A 22,885-nucleotide genomic window follows, 5' to 3' on the forward strand; every position below is an offset into this window, starting at 1 on the left:
CACATGGATGGATACATGCCTACTGTAGACTACTGTGAGCTGCCACTTAACAGGAGGTGTGTGGGCGACTCGGCCCATCTCCCCTTTTAGAAACAGCATTATTTGCTTGTTCTGGGGCAGATATGACTGGTTTCCTTGCAGCAGGCACATGTGACTGTTCCTCCACAAACAATAAAAAAAAAAAAGGCGGATATCTCCGCCGGCAGACTGGCGGCTCTTCCTGCTCTTTAGCACGGATTCCGCTGTTATTGTGCGACTCCTCTGACCTGCGGGGTCACTCAAAGTCTAGTCCATGCTCGAGTCAACTTTGCTGAGGGAGTGTTTACCTTATCTGATGTTCGTTTTACAGTAAAGGGCGGATAATTTCAAGCTCAACCCACATCTTCAATCAAAATCTGTTATTGTGTATTATATATTAGAGTGACTTAGACTGAGCAGACAACCGTTTAAAAGCTGGATACCTTGTGAAGACTGCATCCCTGGCTGGCCATCTGCGTGCTTGCTATTGCCATTAGGAGGAGAAATAGACACATCTCTTCAGCCAATCTACAAGCACATCCACTGCTCTGCGAATATAAATGCAAAGAAAGAAAAAAAGAAGTCTGAGCACATTCTCCTTGAGGGCCTCACCCCCAACAAACACATGTATACAACCAGACATGAGCAAAATCTGGACATTATTTTCCAGACAAAATTTATTTGATATTTAGGTACAATATGAAGACATAATGGCACACAAAGATCTACAGAAAGAAAAGGCACAAAATATCATACATTCACTACCGTGTCCCCTGAATTTCAAAAGCTGATCGGAAACATTAAAAAGCAAGCTGTCAGAAATTATACAGTTGTAGATTTCATAAATTAGGATAAGACTGTACAGTTGCTTTGTGAATACTTTCCCCTATGTCACCTTTTTTGACAGATGGCAAACTGAAACCATTAATTTGAGTTACTCTCTTTAGCCAACGTGTTTTTAACTGACAGCAGGCGTCATTTAGATAGACTTGGAAACATTGATTATACTGAAGACTTTTTTGTCGCACCTTGAAACACAGACACTCAGACACATACACACAATCCCAGTACAGTCACAAAGATCAATGGGATGTCTCGTGTACTGGAATAAAATGGACTAGACTGTGTCACGACCACCTCCCATCATACTGAAACTGTAAAACCACGTTTCCCATAGAAAAGGATATGGTGAACGGAAGTGAATGGTTTCAATGAGCAACAATATCAAAAGGATCCTTGTGTCGTCTTGTTCACCTGAGAAGATTTTGTTGTTGTTGCCTCAGAAATTTGCTTCCAATTTTTCCTATTTAAAAAAAGCCTACAAATTGCTCAATACATGTAAACATATCAGAAATCCATTTACGTTCTTTGGACAAACCAATAACCCATTACTGAGGAAGTGAGCACATTCCCTCATGAGACTGACAGAAAATAAAAACAATCTTTGAACCCAGAAGATTTCTTAACATCAGTGTCTTAAAAATGTGGAAAATAGATTTCTAAAAAAACAAATCCATAATTCCTGTTGCACAATTTAAGACATTGACACACCAGAAAATGAGGGGAAAATAACACTTACAACCAAACAACACCAGTAAGAATCAGATGAGGAAACCACCTGTACTGTAACACAAGTGATGATCAACACTGCAGGCCAGTGCCACATGATTCTGATGCCTAAAGGGAGAAAGTGCAGTATGGAGTTGAAAGCAGAGATGTAAATCTGCAGCACTTTGCAGCAGCAGTAGCAGTGTACACCTGGCTGTTGCGGGCATGACGGACAAAGTTCTGCTGGCTGAGGAATTGCACTTGCTCAGGCACTGCGACACTAATCAGGAAACATACGAGGGAAATCACATGCTATTCTATACCCTGAAGAAAACAAAAAGTTGTCACAAAACGACTTAGCTCATAAAGCTCTCTCTGCCAAGACTTACTCTTAACAAGTAGCAGCTAATAGCTAGTGCTAACAGTTAGGGCGTCAGGAAAATTGCCAGTCCAGTCAGAAACAAGGGAGGTAGCTAGAGCAATAGCTGGCAGCAGAGATAACAATTGGTTTAATAATAGGTCCAATAGATATAAGGGTCAGGAGATTAAGGCAAGCAGTGCGTGGTGCTGGTGTTGACTGGGCACTGATAAGGCAGTTATGAATTTGTAAACACACCTAGAATGAAGCAGCAGAAGAGGAGGTGGAGACGGAGAACTTCGGAGAGCCAGCTGAGTGAGACAGGCCTCTGGGGTGGGCCGGGTGAGGTGGGACGAGCAGTGCGGTGCAGTTTGGCTTGTGACAGAGGCCGGAGGGGTGTAGCACCATCTGTGACTGTTTTTCAGTGCAGTTCCTCTGGGGACAGCTGTTAGGGAGGTGAATGCTGTGTTGTATGTTGTGTGTGAATGTCTTCAGAATAGGGAGTGTGTGGGGAGGGGAGGAGAGGAGGGAAAAAATAACAAAAAAAAAAAAAAAAGAGTGAGAGCTGTAAACACTTCCAAAGTAACATCCTTTAGCTGAGCAAGCTTGCAGGGATCTGCCCCACTTGAGCTTTTAAGTGATCAGTCACCGCAAAGGCATCCACACCTGCGAGAGTGTTTATGTGTGAGAATGAAATCACATGTTTATCCTCATGTGTACAATGTATGTGTGTCACATGCATGTGTGGGTTTCTATTAAATCTGCACAGGAGTGAGAGCAAATACCTGTACGGGCATGATTGTCAGTGCTAATAAGATGCAGTACTTTGGGTAAGGTGGGGTTATGAGGGAAGGATTACAATGGGCCAAGGCGCCAAGGGTGTTAGTAATCTCTTAATGGGAGCTGTGGCAGGAAGGAACATGAGTATGACAAACAGACAGACTCGTGCCAGGGAATGCAAACCACTGAGCTGCTGTGTACAGTTAAAACCAAGAGGGAGACAGAAAGGTCAGACAGGGCATCATCTTCAGAGGAATGTTTTGGAGGGTAATATTAACAAAAGAAAGAAAAAAAAAAAAAGGAAGAAGAAAAAAGAAAAGCCGAGATAATACAGAGGAAATATTTGGTCCAACACCTGCCACTCTGGAATCAAACCAATGAATTTGCTTTTGTAAAAACTCTCTCTACTGGAAGTAGCTCCTCTTCATATCTCTCCAGAAGGCTTGGTCTCGTCAATAACATGATGCCGATACCTGGCCTTCCTCTGCCCGGGAGATCAAAATTAACCAGAGTCTTATCAGCTAGGATCGTGTTGGTTTCTAGAAATCAATTCCTCAGTGGATAGAATGTCTATGATTGGGTGCAAGTCAGGGATCCACTCTATTGATTGAAGGTAGCAGTGCCCCATCCTCCACAGCCTGAATCAGTTAAGGAAAAAAGTGGCACCGAAAGACCATCGCTGCCGTCATTGTGGGTGTTTGAAATCCTTTGCCTCTTCATTCATCTGCAGCACTGGTTCCCCGGACTTCACCCTTTTTGCGAAGCTGTGGGGAAGAGGAGAGAAATAACACACGTTAGATTTATGCAAACCTAACAGGTGAGGGCAGGTTTAGTGGGCGTTTCATTCATTGCATTCAGTGGAAGCCCTCATGAATCTTTGCTGGTTGTGGTGCAGGGTGCTGACTCATTTCTATTCATTACACATTACTAAGTTTTACTTTTTGCATCACAAACCATTAAAATACAACAAAATGTCTTTACAAACTAAAATCTTCAGCCTGCCCCTAAAATCTACTCCAGCAGTCTTATCAAGCCTCTTGTTTGTCCTCTGGGTAGATAAAAGCATCACTTTCAGATTCTCCCACCCTGAGGCTGATGGCTTTGGAAAGTCAATTAGTGTTAGAATCTGATAGCCGAACACCTTAATGGAACAGTTCAAACTAACAGTGGCACTAAACAGAGGAATAGACGGATCTGATGAAATGGCATGAGGATTCACCCTCCCACTTCTCCATCCTTTTTCCCCATCCTCCCTCCCTTTTTTCTCAATCACAGCACAGACTCCTTCTCAACTGCAGAATTCCATTTGTATGTTAATGAGGGGAAAAGGAGCCATCTTGAAGCCACCCCCCTTTCTTGTCCTTTCCTTCTCTCAGGCCCCCCACCCTCTTCTATACCACCAGCATCAGTATACACAAAACAGGCAAACAACTACTACTGGTGCATCTTCTCCATAACTTAAGAGTTTCTCATTCACACACGCCATGTTGCCAACAACCTGGATGGTTATGTCTGTATGTAAGCTTTGGTCACCATCACCTGGTGTCATCCCATACAGTCCAACTGTGACCCTGCTAACCCTTGAGCCCCGAGGTCCAGGCCTTTTCGGCCTCCTCACCACAGCCCTCTTTGATGGCACCCGCCTGTTTACTTACTCCAAAGGAAAATGGGAAACACATGCTGAATTGGGGCGAGATGTGAGGCTAGTGGAGAAGGGTGGGGGGGGGGGACTGAGCACAAAATGCTGTATGCTGGTAGTAAGCCAGGAATGTTTGAGCCTGGCCCACTTTGGCCAGTCCAGCCCGGATTCCTCCCTTTTTCTCCTTGTACGGCCAAAAGCTCCCAGACTGATATAGTTCCAAGAGCAATCCAGTGGTGAGGCTTTACAGAGAATGTGATTCACAGAAATTAAAGCCTGTGACTTAAAAGCAGACTGTTTTCCTTCTCTGCTGTGTATTTCTCTATGGGAAGGCTCTAGATTGCAGGTACTAGTCTGGAGCAGGCCTTGTGTGTGTGTGTGTGTGTGTGTGTGTGTGTGTGTGTGTGTGTGTGTGTGTGTGTGTGTGTGTGTGTGTTTTTAACTACTGGCCACCTCTTAAAAATAGCATGTGTGATTATGAGAAGTTCTGCCCAGATGTCTGGATATATCCAAAGAACAAGCCACTTACCTACACAACACATACACGCATGACACATTCATCCAAACCATTTTCACCGGGTCAGCAAAACACCTGACAACTTCACACATACGTCATGTTTCTCTGTGATCTGGTGTTATTAATTAATTCAGAGTGAGCTATGGAGTTGCATGTAAATGCATTCACACGTGCACTTATAGACATAGTGGATTAAAGCCATTTCACAACACCGAAGTACAGAGTGAGAGCAGCAACACAGAAATCCCATGAGGAGCAAAGACAGCATCTAAGAGTCTGGCCTTTACCAGTAGGAACTTACAAAGCAACACTCAGACATAAACCTGGCCTGGCTACTCGTCTGCAGCCTTTGTACCTCGCACAGAGCCCTTCTTACGCATCTGGACAAAAATAAAGTACAGTAAATCACAGAAATGGGAATGAGGAGGCATGTGGGGGCAGCTAGGACAAGGTATCAACAAGATGGTGAGTTTGTTTCTTTTAGGTCCCAAAATGCTATTCTGAAATAAAAATGGAGGCCAAGTAAATAACATTTGTAGAGCAAAATATTAACAGAGAACAGCTGAGTGGTTGTATTTGGAAGGTAGCTAGAGATACAGTCAAGTTAATTGAGATTTTGTATGGATATTCAATTAAACTTATCAATTGTTTAACAACAAACATCTGTAATCCACAGAAAAATGAACAGCACAAAGCACAAAGCATAAAAACAAAAATATACTAATTATTTCCAGTACAAGAAGTAAGCACATGGTTATAGTTTAAAAAAATATTCTTTAAAAAAAAAAGGGATTAGAAGACACATTTATAGTGGACAATGGAAAATAATTTGCAAATATGTACAGTGGATAAAATGGCGATATGAATATTCATTTTATAAAGAGTCATTAGACACCGTCACACTGCTTCATCTGCATCTCTGGCAAATATTACTAATTAGTGATGGCAGAGTGTGTACACTCCTGAGGCTGGAGGCAGTTCTGTGCACAAATCCAAACAATGACCAATATGCACAAGATTTCTAATTAATTATGGATCATTTTTATTTATACACTCACCTCGTCCAACTCCCTCTGTGTCTCTGCCTCCATCCGCCGGATGTCATCCATAGTCAGCTCCACCCACTTATCGATCCAACAGAAGAGCTGGCGGTGAAAGTTAGTGAAGATCCTCTTCTCTTGCTGGGGAGACAGTGAAATGTCTGATGTCATCACATTATCAACACCACTCTTTGACAGATATGATGGAAAACATTTTTTTTATGATAATGACTGATATGTAACATGTTTCGTCATCTGTGGGCCGGATTACCATGCAACAAAAGACAAAACTACCTTTTCATCGTAATACATATAAACTTGTGTCAAGTATCTGAATTGCGACCTGGCAGTAATAAGGTCAATCAGGAGTAAAAGACAGTGCTGCTTTTGCAAATGAAAGCCCCCAGAGTACATCCCATGAGCCTACAGTATATAAATGGAGTGGGCGAAGTGTAAACATGTTACTAACCTCATGGATGAAGTTCTCCACTTTGGTCTGCAGGCCCCACCACTTGAACTTGACTGTGACCAGTTTGTAGGCACACATCCTTGGGCAGTCGGTCTTACTAACCAGCTCTTTCTGTTGGGAGAAGAGCACAGCAAAACAACGACAAGACTTACTACCCCATCACTTTTTAACAGGATCACAGTAAATAACGGCAAAAACTAGACAGAAACTTTCCAATGAGAGAATAATCGTAAAAACAGCAGACGGCTGAGAGAATATTATTTTAGACTCATCGTGGCTGCTTTCAAAAACTAAAAATCATTAATACATAATGCTTTGGGTATGGAGCTTGCTGAAATAATTATCAATATGAAGATGTGCTCTGCACAGATAAAAGTACCCTAATCTCCAACACACTTTCTAAATCCATCTGCTGCTTGCACTCTGCCTCCCTCTGAAGAGAAGAAAAGGGAGAGGAGGGGGGTTGGGGCAGAGCAAAGTGGATAAACTCCAGATGAAGGGACCATTTCTCTGCCTCCGCCCTGACAGCGACACCGTTCCCAACAGGCATGCCTTTGTGGCCATGGAAGGCAGATAAAACGGTGCTCGCGAAGCGATAAGGGCGTCGCGGTGCAAAGCTGGTTACATTATTAACACCCAGGACCTGCTCGCCCCCAGAACACACAAACTCTCCCTCCGAGAACACCTGTTTAATTAATCACTTCATTCTGCCTCGGCATTCCAAGAGAAAATGCCACAGACCCGCCTCAATCACCCTCATCCCACTGCCGTTTGATGCTACGATCATGGAGGAGAGCGAGAGAGGGGAAATGAGAAACATTTCTAAATTTGCAGTGGGTTTAGAAAAGTTGTCATCGCTAAAGGAGAACTTCACATGAAACGGATTCTACATCAAAACATTTACGGTGACATTTCTTCTCTCCCTCTCTGTGCCCCACTCAAAGGAGCAGAAGTTTTCAGAAATACAAAGGGTACTGATATGCAAGCATGTGTGCATGCAGAGATAGACAAGAGTTTTATTGCTCTGAGAAGCTGGCAGAAATTGTGCCTCTGTTGTCACATAACTACTTTTTTTTTTTTTTTTTTTTACCTTTTCAAAAACAGTCTTTTTCCCATGTCCACAGCAGACGGGAAAGTGATCTAATTAAAAACACAAAATAAAAAGTTGTGCTTCTTTATTCATACTTTTTAAAAGCTGTTTGGGTGCCTTTGTTCTGTAAAAATTCTTGAAGCAGAGGAAAGTTTCCCATGGTGAACTTTGGGGGCTCCACAGCAGAACTGAAATTCTCAGCGCTCTAACAGTAAGCAGGACCCATTTGTGAGGCTGTGGGTTATGACAGGGTTTAGACGGAAAAGCGGCAAAACTCCTGACAAAGTTTCTGTGTGGATGAGTAACGTCTTATTGACTTATTACTTTCAATCAAAAGTATATCAAGCCTATTCCAATTTGCTGCTTTTCAAATTTAGTACCAATGTCCGTACACAGCCCCCCCCCCCCCCCCCCCCCACTCCCCCCTGTTTCCGTCTTCATCTTCTGTCACACTCGGAGCCTGGCAGGCGGAGCTCAGGGTAGAACCTTTATCTGACCCAGTGACTTGAATTTTCTATTACATCCAATTAGAGGCGAGAAAGAGGTAATTTGTCTTCATCACATTGCAGCCTTACAGTGCTGCAGACACCACTCTAGCCTTCCACCAGCTCTGCGCTCCCAGAGCCACTCAGATTACTACAGGCAATGGTGTTTAAGTCTATGTGAAAACAAATCAACATATAAGTCTAAATTATACGAATATAAAGGCCCAAAATAACTGTGCAAGTTCTAAACGGCCTCAAGTCTATGTGAACAGGTTTGAATAAGACTTGCACATCTGGACGTCGTAATTTATCTCCTAACTTCTTTGAATAACTGCATTAGCTCTGTCAAGTTACATAGGGACCATGAGTGATGTTTTTCAAGTCCAGCCACAAATTCTTGAATGGATTGTGGTCTGGACTCTGTTACTCCGGGACACGAACATTGTTTTTAGGCATTTCCTGAGTAGCTTTGGCTTAGTTTTGGGGTTGTTGTCTTGCTGGAAAATTAATCCTCTCACAAGCTGTACTTTTCTAGCAGACTGCAGCAGGCTTTCCTCAAGGATTTCCCTCTCTTCGTTCATTTTACCTGCTATCTTCATAAGACTTGTGAGACCTGGTGCAGAGGAGCATCTGAGCAGCTGCCACCAGTGAACAACACACACAAAGCTCAATCTTTGGTCTCAGACCACTGAACTTTCTTTTGCTGCATTTTATAGAGTCTCCCACATACCTTCTGGCAACACTTGCCAAAATGTCACATGTTGTTTCAGCAGTGGCTTTTTGTTTGTTGTGGGATTCTTCAACAACTGCTATGAGCATGGTGTCTCCCCATTCCCACCACTGAAGCCTGAAGCTTCTTCAGAGTTGACATAGGCCTCTCTGTGGGGAGGACAGTCTGCTCCAGACAGATTTACAGATGTTCCATATTCTTTCCATTTTACTACAACCTGACTGAGTCTCATCAGTGCTTGGAAATTATGCTTAACTGGAAGGTTACACAAGCCATGTTGCCAACTTTAAAAATAAAAATAACTGCAACAACCATTTGTAATTATGGGGAACTGCTCAGAATCATCTAAGATCACAACCGGATCTTGTATAAATGACCATCATATAGTCTGAAATGCAGGGTTGTGATATCAATTGTCATTTGTGTGTGAATGTGATAAAACCATAGACTGTATAAAGCATGGACGTAGCACCCGTGACATCACCCATTGGTTTGGGGGAGTCCGTTTTGTGATCCTACTACGGGCATTTGAACTGCGCCATCTTGGATTTTAGTGGGAGTGTACTTTCCATAATTGGGAGGAGAGGCGGTAACTCTACGGGTCAGCCGGCCGAGAACTCGCCCAATGAACTCGAAGCAAGACAAGCCAAATCGAGCTAGCCTAAGGCTAATCAGCTAGGCTAACAAGCTAAGCGGCAGCTACACAGCAGTCAGCCCCAGGTCCGACCCGACCGTTAACCGCTGGATGTAGCCGCGGGCCTCTGGGTGTAGCCTAGCCTAGCCCAGCCGATGCTTTAGCAGAGAGCTAACTGCCGGTAACTGTCTATGGACCTGTCACTCAACGTAACCACGCCCCAATTTATGTAAGAATTTTAAGCCTAAACAACACTAAAACGGTTGTGGTACAAAGAAATTCACCCCCCCAAAAGTGTTTTACAGAGGTGGAAACTATCGGTAGAAACCAAAAACCAAAAAATGTACCGGTAAAGTCGGCTATTTTAACATGGGGGTCAAAGGAGAATTGCTCACTTCTGGTCCCAGCCCCCAGTGGCAGCCGAGGAACTGCAGTGTTTTGAACGCGGAAGTGGTATTCACAGGTAAAACCCACAACTCCCCCCTTGGATAAAACTAGGGCTGCCCCCAAATAGTCGACCAAGCACTGGTCGACCAAAAAATCATTAGCCGACCAAAATTTCATTGGTCGATTGGTCGCAGGGAAAAAAAAACAAAAAACATTTGGAGCCGTGTCTTGTCAAAATTAAGCCAACATCAATGACTGAACTGTATATGAAAGGTTATGGGGCTTTTATTTTGAAGGGCCAGATACAGGAAGTCGTGACGTGACACTTTTTTTTTTTTTTTTTTTTTTACACGGCACGGCAATCTCTCTCGTATCACCGCTGTCACCGTTAGCGGGTGCTGTCTGAGCCCCGGTCCCGTCCCACAGCGCTCACCGGCAGTCAGTCTCAGTGTCACGGAGCGGATCCATGATAGTCCCCGCTGCAGTCAGAGACCCGCACCCATAGACATGTCTATGCCCGCACCGCTCCACGCCGCGGACCCCCACCCCCGCAACCCCCTCACACAGCCTGAGCTCAGTAACTTTTTACCCTCCTCATCTACTGTGTTTATTGGTGATAAATGGGCATTCTGCCGGTAATAACGGTGAAACCCGACCGGCTTGTTGTTGAATCTCGGACCCAACACGGCCGGAGTCACGGGCATTAATTAATTAATTCTCAACCTGACCGCGGGCAAAAAAAAAAATTATTATTATTATTATTTTTTTTTTTTTTTTTCCCCTCAAGGTGGGGGGTCGATTAGTCGACTAATCGCCATAAGTGACGACTACTGGTCGACCAACAAAATCTTTGGTCGGGGGCAGCCCTAGATAAAACGTATTCACAACAGCCTTACCTTCCAGGTGGGCCCAAGAGGTCCTCTACCAGTCTTAACTGACTTGAACTTGGCGGGATCCTCGTCTGGCTTGTAGTCCTGCAGTAAGAACAATTTGTACTATGAAAACACAAAGCACATTGTATCTGGTCGCTGCAAAGTCTTCAACAAATGTATCTTATACATATTTAAATAGTTATTCAAGAATATGCTTAAACATTTAAATAGTTATTCAAGAATATGCTTAAACATACATTCAGAAATAAATAGGTGTTGTGTTAGAGATATGTTAACATATACATCTTTTCCAAAAACAAAAGTGCTATAAACAAAAGACTTTCACTTAGCATTCAGTAGGTTACAGTATTGGTGATCTGTGGAGCACTGACACAATCAGCAATCCCTGTTCATTAGGGGGAAACTGGAGCTAGTTTGTCTAATGAATGTGCTTCAATCAGTGCTTGTGTTACTGCAGTGTGTGTGTGCGTTTACAGCCGCTCTGTGCAACAGCACCCCCTTATGCTATACATCCACCACTCACTGTAATGTCCTGTCAAACCTATTTTACTGAACTAAACACTTATTCCCCATTGTGCAGGAGAACCTTGATCCCATGGTAGAAAGATTTTTTAAAGGATATTAGAAAAATACCAAGCGACACCGGGTGCATTCGCCAAGCACATGAGCACATGACAAAGTTGACTTCATAAAGTAGGCAAAAGAAATAGTAATACAAATAAATGAAATGGCTTTCAAATTATCAACAGCTCAAGGGCCCAACAATTTCAAATAAATCATGATGCGCCTGCAGCTAAAAGCTACTTTTCAGGGCTATCGGCCAACAGGAGGGTGCCCAATGTGTGAAAAGAGATAGAAACATCCACACATACACACACACACACACTAATTTGGCTGTTTTAATGCTGAGAGCTCCATCACTATAACAATACAGTGTGCAGCACTAATGAGGCCTGTGAATCGATGTGCCGTGGTAGACGAAAAGGAGATACTCCTCAAGTAAGAGAGTGTGTGTTAGAGCGCGAGTGTGTTTGTGTCGTGTGTGTATTTGTCTAGTTCCGGCATACGAACCACTATGAGCCTTAATTACACTAACAAACTCATCTGTGCTGGCGGTACGCCCCAGGCCCTGCAGCCATGCCTGAGGCTGAGGGCTGATAGGGCCCTCAGACACAACACACTGCTCCAGCAAGGCAAACACGTCCGCCTCGTTAACTACCCACCGCAAACAAACACGCGCACACACACACACAAACTAGTGCTTCTCAGTCAAATAGCCACACATATGCACAAAGCACACACTGAGACACAGTGAAATGAGGCAATGTGATGTCAAATAACAGCAATAACGTGCAACATCTTCAAATAAGATTTCAGAGATTGTAAATAGGAGTATCAAAAACTTATATTTTGAAATATTGAGGCAGTCTTAGAATGCTTAAATAGTGTATAGAAGTCTTAAACACCAACATTTCAAGTAGCTGACACTTCAAATAGAGATAATGCACATATGTTCAATTCATACTGAAATGGTAATCAGAGATGTCCTGAGCCTGTTCAAGCTTATTTTCATGGATCAGTTGCAACATATCCAGCAGAGTGAGACTTCGTTCTAGTGTATCACGTGACCTCCCCTAACCCAATTAGACCTTCACTCCAGTGAAGAATATCAACTACTTGAGTTTATACTTTAGATTCCTGAACTGTGACCTTCAGTTTTTTCCTAATAGAAAGAGATTAAGTAGTCTGAAGCTTTATTACTATAATGGGATAACAGACGATTTAGTCAACATTTAAGTTGTGTAATTGTGTCCGTGTCGGTATTGGGTTCCATCATCTGACAGAAAAGACTCATATCAGGGGACAAAGACAGTTGGGTGGGACATCAAAAATGGTCACATCATTCTATTGTAACCCACTGTTAGTCCGAGGGCCATATGTCTCATTGTGCTTTACATTATGGTAATACAGACAGTTACTAAAATACATCTCCAGCCTGGGAACCAATAAAATACATCTCCAGCCTGGGAACCTCTAAAACGGCTCTTAGTATTCAAGTAGTTTTGTATGCATGTATTCAAAAAATATATACTCCCAATTGCTTTTCACGTGAATATTATTCAGTTCCTTTACTCAATTAATTAAGCGGCAACAACTGTATGTTCAAGTCAAGTCAATTATTTAAATACTCCTAACTTGCTGTGGAAATGTCAAATTAAAATGTTAAACATCAATAGATTGTGGCTCCAGTGTCATGAGTTACAGATATCTATGTTTCTAAATCAATATAATCATTTTTTTTCAATGAGGAAATCCCTGAATCAGTAATGTATTACACCCTCAAAAGATTGATAAAATAATGATAGTTATGCTTGTCACAAATCATTCCTTATGTAACGGGGATTGGGTGTGGTAGTGATCAGATTTGTCCACATGAAGGCGCCAAACTTTTCTCTAGTTTCTACTTACAGCAGAGGACACATGACTTCTGTCTGCGATGTCGATGGGCACGACGCCGACATTCTGCCATGTGGAATTGTCTAGTTTGTGCACCTGAACAACAACAACACAAACACAAAAAATAATAATTGAAAAGCATAGAGTCAAAGCTGATGTTCAAACTGGAGATTATATTTACTCACGTTTTCCTGTGTCCCGAGGTCTGGTTTGTGCCATGTCTCAATCTTAATGAAGAAATTGTCTTTCATATACTCATTCTAGAGGAGGAGTAGGGATATAAGAAAACGATATAAAAAGTGAAACCTTAAACATTGTTGTATCTATGATATGCTGATGATAAAAAAGACATATAAAAAAAAGACAAAGGCCATTTCAGGCTACCTACCGTCACAACTGGATCAAAGTTAAACATGAGGAGAAAAAGGGAGAAAAAAAAAATCATTACCCATGCAATAAAACAAACACGATAAAATCACAACACACATGTATTTAACCAAGGAGAGGAGCACAGGTTTTAGGATAAAGCAAAGGTAAAACGCTATGGGGAGGGGGACTCACTGGTTCTGCAGTAGGGATAGGCATTCCAGGCCTTTTCATGGAAGACCAGGGAGCCTTCAGGGGCTACGAGCTTGACAAACCCTGGGACTTTACTGTGGGGTGGGGGAACAGGATGGAAACAGGTAGATGAGGGGAGAGAAAGGGGAAAGGAAGACACATCGTTTCACTTTACAGGAGCTCTGAAGAGAAGACTGAACAGGAGCGAAACTTGGAATGATTCATAAAGATTAGACAACACTGCCATTGGCTGGTAGCAAGGTGCCATTACACTCTAAGAAGGCTGCTATGAGATGAAATAACTGGCTTTTACAGTGTTTCAAGAAGGAAGGTACGCACCTCTTTAAGTGGTAGATTTTGTGTGTATACTGTCCTTTCTCTCCATTATTTTCATAGGGCTCATTCTTGAGTACCTCGATGCCCTCGCCACCACCCGTCTCATTTTTACTCGCCTCTGCCACAGAGAACAGCTGACCAACTTGATACTGTAAACACAAAAACAGTCTTTTACAATATGCACAGAAAATAAATGTTACAAAAGCTATACACAGCTCATGCATCTTTTTTTTTTTTTTGCCAATTAGGGCTGCATGATTGGGTCGTGGTTAGCACCTCGCTATATAAATACAGACCATTTACCATGATATGAAACATCATGATGAAATTATACAAGCAGACATGCGATTTTAGTGGGACTGAAAATGAAATTGACAATGACATTTGTTGGGTCTCTTGTATTAAGTCTTAAGAATATGATTTGTTAATTTTGTTAATACATTTAATTTGTCTGTGTCTGTACTGTATGTGGTTTTGTGGGATCCCAAATCCCAGTTTAGGAACCACTAGATTAAAGCCCCGTGTCATGCTTGTGTTGTGATTATAGGGAAATCTATTATTGTTAATAAATCATTCATTACTTGATAAGTGTTCTAAAATTGAGCCACTAAACATGCCAAAATAAACTTGCTGAGATATGTTACTGTCCTGCAGTCACTGCAGTGGATTGCACAGTTACATCATGTGCCAAGAAAAACTAAGTACTCAAACAAGTTTGTGCCAGAACTGTGGTGTGGGAGCATGAGTGTTTTTTTTTTCTTCTTTCAAATTATACTGCTTGATTTTCCAAAACAAAATAAAGCAACAGTAATCCTAATCTGGACAGTCTAGTTGATTTGATCAGAAGATTGTGTGATAGATTTGGTCTAAAAATGTAAATAGTCTCATTCTCAGGCTATGATGTTTGAACAAGAGACGGTGTAACAGATGATGTTGTTTGCTTAGGTTTCAGCCATCAGAGCCCTTATTAGCATTTAGCCTATTGCAAAAAAAAAAAAAACGAACAAGGAATGAGCTTTAATATGCAGCTCTAATTGCTTAAGAGATTTCATCACCATATAAGGCAGCGGGGTGAGTCTGGGATTAGTGACATAAACCTCTATAAACACAAGGAACAATTGCCTGCTTATGTAAAAACCCAAGGATTACAAATTATGTGTTTTTGGATCATACAAGTGTGTTGTCTTTACTTGAAACCAGCTACCAAACACTTGACATGATAAAACAGTGATGCATTTACCATTCATTAAATGATATACAGCAATCATTTTAAAGGAAGGCGTATTACAGAGATGTATTGTGATTCCTATTAACCACTGCTCTATGACACGTTCTCAGACCAAATATGGGATTACGATTCCACTGCATGTCAGACAACAGGGAAAAAAATACACTGCTGTGGAAAGCGGAAAATATCTATTAATACAACCAGTAACTGTAAACCAGTTTAGGACCACCAAAACAAGTGTTTCACAGCCTATGCACTCTCACACATTGGCCTAATCTGATGCCAATTATGATCAGGATGAACGGTGGGTGAAAATATGGTAATAAAAACTGATTACTCACCTCTTCAACGCTACAAGGTAAAACCACACGGCTGCAAAAGAAAGAGAAGCTTGTATCATTCACTCAATATCGAGCAATTCTGCCAGAAGCACTACAGTTTTACTACAAGTCAAAATGAACAGACTTAGTGTAACATGAGCACCAAAAAGATTTACATTCATGGATAATTAACATTTTTAGGCTTGTGTTGCAAAATAAAAATTGAAAAAAATCTATGAGAGATAAAACATTACCTTAAAAATATATTGATATGATAAAAATATTACAATGAATAAAACGTATCTTTCAAATCAAACCTAGAACCTGGCATATCTAGAAACATTAGCATTTAAAAACAAAACTCTTAATGCTTTATGCATTTACAATGACGTGTAAGTTGCCCCGTCACGCTGCACACAGTAGAAGCAAAAATGAAAATGAAAACCCAGTACAGAAGATTGGGCATTAGAGATAACCTCCACAAAGCGAAGAAACCAGTACTGCTAAGGAACAGGAAGCTGGTTGTGGTCACTCTTCCTGAGGAAAAAACTACTACTGGCTACGGTAGTTTGACACACTGCTGATTTCAGCAGGAGGAGAGGAAACCACCACTAAACCAGAGTGGAAAAGTTTGAACTGAATGGAGCCAAGACTTAATATAGGTACGAGATGTGACGTGTAATTAAAAGAGAGATCAGAGGAAGTATACCCAAAGATGCAAGTGACGCCATCTTGGGTTAAAATCATTCCTTGAACAACAAATATGCTGTAACAGAAGGTGCAGCTGTTTGAAAGGTACAGTCTTTACTCAATGTGTAGTAAAGGTATACCGTGTGACTTTCCTTCGAATCCCAGCAGAAGTCAACTCCAGGGTGTGGTAAGCTCAGCTGCACTCAAAGCAATTGCAACATTTAGGCTGGTGAACATGAAACTTTTTTGCAGTGACCACGAACCACACCAGAAAAGAAACAACATGGTAGTCAGAGGAAGTTCTCTCAAAATACAAACCTGAAGGAAGGCTGTATTTGACCTGACACTGACACACACGTCTTTGCTTCCAACCAACATGCTATTTGACATGGTTAATGTTGAGCTGGGGCAAAACAGTGAGAATTTACATATGACCCGAGAATGACACTAATTTATTAACTTGTGTTTAAATGAGTCCAGTCTTCACAAATGTTTTAGTTCACTCCAAGTGGCTGTGATGAGAGTGATACCATCTCCAAAGCAAGGATTCCTAATGTGTGATGTTGCCTTTCATCACAATTATCAAGAGGCACAGGGGCACATCATAATAGTTCTCAAGTCTGAAAAATGATCTGGATAGGGGTATCTTGGGTAAATGCAGATAACTTGTTTTAAAAGCATGCCTGTCATTTTAAGTGGAAAATGATAGGAGCACATCATAGATGTGTGCAGTGCACACAGACAATCTGCTGTCGCCAACCCTAGTTGGTGACAGCCCCTCCCCCCTGTGCTTGATGCCGATTTCAGAAATGTCAGCATAATTTTCTGTTTACCACACAAGTGATGGAATAAAACCTATGCATTGCAGAAGTGCGCAAGGGTTTGTAAACATGTTTAAAAATATTATGTATTGCCACCCTGTGGTAACACTGTTACTTGTTGTCTGACCTGTATTTTCTGTGAAACACAGAATTAAACCCACACATCTAACCTGGTAGCAAAATAAACTACAGGGCTTTACAAATAGATGTATAGATGTGAGAAATACCCATTAGGCCTAAAACATAATCGATTGAGAGGTAGGTTGCAATACAACCAGACATGATGAACTCTCAACAAATAATAAGGGATAGGTTTGGGCATGTTCCTAATAAAAACATAGCATGGACTGGAGTGAAGTGCTTCAAGGGTGGGTTCAAACCACTTGCTTGATATACATACTGTAACCTACAAAATAACACTAATCTGTCAGTCAATTTAACGGGGTCTGTTTGTATTTCTCTCCACTCAATCCTAGTCACTTGTATTGCTAATACCAAGGCCATTAAGCTTCTATTTGACGGGCTGACAAACATCCATTAATCTTATCTGTTTGACTCCTGTCAGTTTCCTGTGCTACTGGACCTTTGCTGACACTTTTACATGAACTGTGACTCTTTGAAATGACTTTAATTCAATCTGAGCAGGAGACACCGCACACAGCTTTAACTTCACGATAAAATACAGTATAACTCGCGTCTTTTACAACCCAATGCAAATACAACTACCGTACTTCACTGGATCGATAGACTCATTTTGTAACAGACTTCCTGCCTGCATCTAATCCCACAGCCATTTACTGATGAAGTCAAAGTTTCAAACTAGCGTGCTTATATTTACAAGTAGCTACTAGCTACAACAACAACAGCAACAGGCACACAGGTTTTCTCAAGTGGAAAGAAAACATTAGCTAAACTTGTTTCTCTCTGTGTGTAACTTATGGTTGGATTACTGCACTGATACTTTTCCAGTTGACAGCTGATTTAACGTCAACACGAGCATCCTTTGCTTCAACTTCATGAGTCACACATCTACCAGCTAAGTTAGCTAACTTAGCCTCACCTAAACACTTCTGACGCTAGCTAGTTACTCCAATTAGCTTAGTTTGACACATACACACACTCGTGTATTTAATCAAAGTATTTATGGGGAGTAAGATTAGCTGGCGCCGACACGGGTAACTTAAGTGTCAGTGCTGCTAAGATAACATTAGCAGAGCTGGGTGACTCTGCTCCCAGGTTACACCGTTAGGTTAGCTAGCGTTAGCAAACACTGGGCTAAGTCCTAGCTCAAGTTAGTTTGAAGTTTTACAGCCTGAGCGAGCAGACCTCGATGCGCCAAGTCTTTTAAACTCCTACCACAGACCACAGCCTGACGTGTTCAAAAGTCAGCTGCTTGACGTGGACGGCTGACAGACTGTGAGATGAGAGCAGCTGTCACACAGTGCCGCTGTCAACGCCGGTAGGCCACAGCAGCAGCTCTTGAGCAATCCCACCCTTCCCTCGTGTACAGTATGTGACACAGACACCGAGGCGAGATGAAAAGTTTTCGTCCGTGTCCTGGCACCGAAAAAAAACACGGTGCCCGAGCGAATCCGCCCTTAAACGACACCGTGGTTTCAAAAACGATAGAAACAGAGCAGTTAATGCAGAAACTGAGCACTTACTACTCCTTGATGAGGACCATCGTTGCTCTCTCCTGCCTGTCGACACTGGCGCTGCCCAGCTACCGCTGATTGCCGCTGACGTCATGGGCTGCTAAGAGCTGCGGCGGCCCCTCCCTGGTGAGCGGTGATTTGCAGAGGCACCCGCTAATTAGTATAAACCAATAAGGTTTCTCTATTGATCTTAACCCGCCTATTGTACAGCTGCTCGACAGAGAGACTTACTCAGCACATCAAATTTAAACCACATCATCCAGGCTCTGGTTTATTTACACAGTGATAGAAGAAATCCTTCATTGAGATAAGCAGGGTTTTTCTGTCCGCCCAAGTTTATCTGCTGTACGACCACGAATAGCCAACTTGCTCAATATAATTTACTCTAATGACGTGTCCTAAGGCCCCAACTCCTGTCTGTTCAAACACCTTTCCTCGTGCCACAGCTGGCGTGGAAAATAGGCTGGGGGCATAAACGGTTAAAAAATGTATAGAGGCCAAAAGAGGTGAACCAAGTATTTAGTGTGGCAAATGTACTGTAGGTGTCACAGTGGTGTTAGATGCAGAATAATACGAAGGCAGGAATACAAGAAAGCAGACATGATGTTTTTATTGAAACTGTTTACTGATAAATGACAGATGGTTGTCATGAAACTTTCATGTTTAATCTCAAAAAATCATGGGCTAAAAAGTCATACATGGTACTTAACATTGAATAGCAAGAGAATCCATGCTTCAGAGGAGACAGTCAATTCACAAAGAAATCAGGCAAAATGCCCTTTTGATTTCAATAAAAAATATTAAATCTTTTTTTCCCCACTCTATCCATCTTTACATGGTACAGGTTTGTTCACTTTTTAATAATATAAAAACGCTTAATACTGATTGTGAAACACTGGAATTAATTTACAAAACATAATAATAATTATTATAATATTAATAACAATAACAAACAATAATAACAATAACCATTAAATTTAGAGAAAATCAGTCATAGCTGTTGCATCTTGGCCCACACAAACAGCAACGTTTTGGGGGAAAAATACCAAATGGCATTTACATCTACCTGACACACAGTTACACACAAACACAGTATCAGGTCGTTGAGTATTTCTCATTGCCATTTACAGTGTTATGGGCACAAAGACAAGACACCCTCTGAAGCATTCATGTGCCTCTGCAGGATCACACTCACTGACCAATCAAATCTTCTCATTGTCAGACAAACTTGGTGGACCAATAGTGGTCCTCAAAAAGTGCCCTACTCGTCCAGCACACAGGATAGTAAATGACAGATAAAAGTGGAGGACCGTTTTAAATGTCTCAGCATTTAGAGGAAGGGAAAAATCTTCCAGGCGACAGGAACTTGTATCCGTTGCCAGCAGGTAGTCGGATAGAACGAGCACCAGGGCTACTGCTTGTGGAAATAGTAGGTGACGGGGCCACTTTTCTGGGGTTGGAGCAGTGGTGTCCATTGGAAGAGTTCTTGCTGCTCCTATCCAGTGACTGCAGCCCCAGCTCCCGCAGCTCCAGGCTGTCTTGGGTTTCATTAGGGGAGCAATGACGTGGGGAAAGGTTCAGAAGGCTCAGTACATCCCTACTGCCGGGAGCAAGGGGTCCAGAGCCACCGTGGACTGCTCTGACGGGACCTAGATGTTGCTGCTGTTGCGCTGCCGCGTTAGCCCAAAAGGTCTTCAGATTGTGTATAGCTTGGACTTTTTCATCAATGACCCCTCTTCTTAGTCGATCCAAGTCTGGAGTATCAGCTGATGTAGAGCAGGCCGAGCCTGTAGAGGAGTAGGAGAGGGCAGGGGATGGAGCACTACCAGCCGGGGATTGATGACCAGAACTGGGGGACACATTACTTGGGGAACGAGATATGTGGCCGCTGTACGGGGAGCTTGGGTACTTCAATTTAAATTGTGCATGGCTGTCTAGCGTGGGCGAAGGGTGGCTGCCCTCTTTTTGGGAAGACTCAGAGACTGCAGGACTATTGTAGCCAGAGCTTATTTTCTGCAGTGAGGAGGAACGTGAGGGAGGTTTTGGTCTCGGGGAAGACTGAGCTCGGCCACTGGCACTGCTGTTAGGACGGCTGAAAGCACTGGTTTCGGAGGAGCGGAAGGCGCTGCTCCGAGCTGAGGTTCCTCCGGCTGTCGCGCCTTCTGCCCCCACACGCTGAAGGCTACCCACAGCCCGTAGATGGCTCTGCGTCTCCTCCAGAATCTTCTGGGCCAGCTCCTGAGGATCCAGAGGGACAGTTTTTTCTTCCTGAGACTTGACAGTACTGTCGGTCTCGGTACTAGACTGGTCAGATTCACCTGTATCTGAGCTGCTAACCTTACCCACTTTCTGGAACGGCGAGTTTGGGCTGGGCACCAGGCATGTCTTGACAGGGGATGTGGGGGTGCTGACACTGCCCCTTGACGATACCGATACAGTGTAGCCTCTCCCTGCTCCTGCGTTAGACCCACCAACGACCCCCCTGCCACCGCGGTGGTGGCGCTGGCTGTGGCCCGGCGGCAGAGGCAGAGAGTCACAGTGACTTCCGAGCGGCTCGCTGCTGATAATTGAAAAACCCTCATATTCCTCCTCATCCCCTCGGGCCGCTGCCACTGCAGCAGCTGCCCCATGAGGTGAGGAACGGCTGCGGGGAACGTGAGGGTGTTTGTGGACAGAGTAGTGAGCCGTGGCCCCACTGCGTTGCCGATGACTGAGGAAGTCACAGTCTGACTTGGAGGCAAAGCTCATGGAGGAGGCTACAGAGCTGAGGCTGTAGACAGAGATGGCATCTGATGCCTGGCTGTCCAGGCAAGGAGGAGAGAAGGGAAGACTTGAGTATCCCATCGGCAGGGGGTTGGACACAGACTGGGCAGAAGCTAAAGACTCAAGGGAAGATGAGCTGTCCAGGCTCAGACGCTTGGGCAACTCTGTGGAGTCTGTAGAAAGAAGAGGAGATGTATGTACTGTCAAGTGACTGAAAACATTAAGAGGAAGAGAAATTATGCAATAAACATGAGCAAATCAGTGTAGTTACCAAACAGGGCCAGCAGAGACTGGAGAGCAAAGTGCAAGGTGCGGCGGTTGGCTAGCTTGCCTGTCTTCAGCACCACTTCTTCTTGGCCTACCTCACACAAGTCGAATCCTACACAAAAGGACAACAGTTGTAACTCAGGGACTTTATCAGTGCGCCACTGTGTCTGAAAGTCCACAGGGATGCACAACTGCATTCTGGGTGAGAAGCTGGAGTAGTTTCTTCAGGTAACAGTTGACTCACCAAGAGCGGCCAGAAATTCATGGCATCCTGGCAGTCTCCATAGCTGCACACTGATGGACACCTGAATGGGCAAGAGGGAGAAGTCCTGCTCTTTCTCTCCTGTCTGGAGTTGGACTAGCACCTGGTGGAGCTGGAGGAAAAAAAGAGGGAGAAGACAAAGAGCGGATGTAGTGCAGTGGTTTTGAATGACAACAACAAAACTCACTGAGGAATTCTACTGGACATGTGATGAATGGTAAAAATGAGTTTGTGATTGAACTGTTTCAATTCTATCTAGAACATGAATGATCCAAATGCAGAGTTTGACATTTCTTTTTCATCTGTTTGAGTTCCCTAACATACTGTCAACCACATCTTATTGTGGAGCAGATGTAAAAAGAGAAAAGAAACAGCAGTAGGTATAACTGTTTCATATTCATGAGCACTTGGGGCCACAGAGTAAAAAAAGGTTTCAGCATTTTGGCGGTTTACACGTGCCCTGTTAGCACTCCTGCCTGTTTTGTTTGGGGATTAGTCTGCTTGGAACAGAGACACCTTTGTCAACTTGACGTAACTGTGCCTCTTTACCTCACATCACTCTTCATTATTATGAGAGGTTTGCGTTTACATCATAGCTTTATCCCCTCTACCACCCTGAAACATTCCTGTGACCTGTAATGAACCAGGGTTGTAAATCCTTAAATACTCAAAATCCCTAAGATCTGAAGGAAGTTGAAATGGGATAATAATTATAATCAAGACAACAGGGTAAATGTTAATGGGCTTGAAAACAGAAGTGACCATTAAACTGTCATGCAGCGTTTATACAATGAGAAGGTGTTTTAGAAAGTTTAGCAAGTGAGACAGTGGAGAGTGGAACAACAGGGTGGGAGTGGGATGGAGTCTTGGGTAGGTGAAGGCAGACTTACCATTGCCACCATATTTTTAACAGCCTTCAGACCGCACGTTAGGGGCAGGG

At 43.0% G+C, this 22,885-nt stretch overlaps 2 protein-coding genes across 3 annotated transcripts in view; both read right to left on the bottom strand.

Annotated features, from left to right (window-relative positions):
* Positions 1-688: 688 nt before the first annotated feature.
* Positions 689-18,737, bottom strand: LOC310992044 (phosphatidylinositol transfer protein beta isoform-like). Its single transcript, XM_083980010.1, has 11 exons — positions 18,663-18,737; positions 15,509-15,539; positions 13,943-14,088; positions 13,607-13,698; positions 13,434-13,441; positions 13,231-13,305; positions 13,058-13,141; positions 10,592-10,669; positions 6,370-6,480; positions 5,919-6,041; positions 689-3,468 (listed from the first exon to the last, which is right to left on the bottom strand). The coding sequence occupies exons 1-11, from the start codon at positions 18,680-18,682 to the stop codon at positions 3,421-3,423; spliced, it is 816 nt and encodes a 271-aa protein (XP_083836136.1). The 5' UTR covers positions 18,683-18,737; the 3' UTR covers positions 689-3,420.
* Positions 18,738-19,393: 656 nt separating this feature from the next.
* LOC310990925 (tetratricopeptide repeat protein 28-like) overlaps positions 19,394-22,885 on the bottom strand; it is a 172,072-nt gene continuing 168,580 nt past the window's right edge. Inside the window, exons 22-25 of one of the 2 annotated variants that reach the window (XM_083978487.1) lie at positions 22,836-22,859; positions 21,928-22,057; positions 21,688-21,795; positions 19,394-21,589 (exon numbers count right to left, since the gene is read on the bottom strand). In XM_083978487.1, coding sequence (XP_083834613.1) covers positions 19,977-21,589; positions 21,688-21,795; positions 21,928-22,057; positions 22,836-22,859 — 1,875 coding nt within the window. In that variant the 3' untranslated portion in view covers positions 19,394-19,976. The remainder of the gene's footprint in view (positions 21,590-21,687; positions 21,796-21,927; positions 22,058-22,835; positions 22,860-22,885) is intronic. The other variant, XM_083978486.1, reaches the window with a different exon arrangement.

The sequence above is a fragment of the Trachurus trachurus genome, assembly GCF_905171665.1.
Source record: "Trachurus trachurus genome assembly, chromosome: 9".
In the NCBI taxonomy this organism is placed as follows: Eukaryota; Metazoa; Chordata; class Actinopteri; order Carangiformes; family Carangidae; genus Trachurus; species Trachurus trachurus.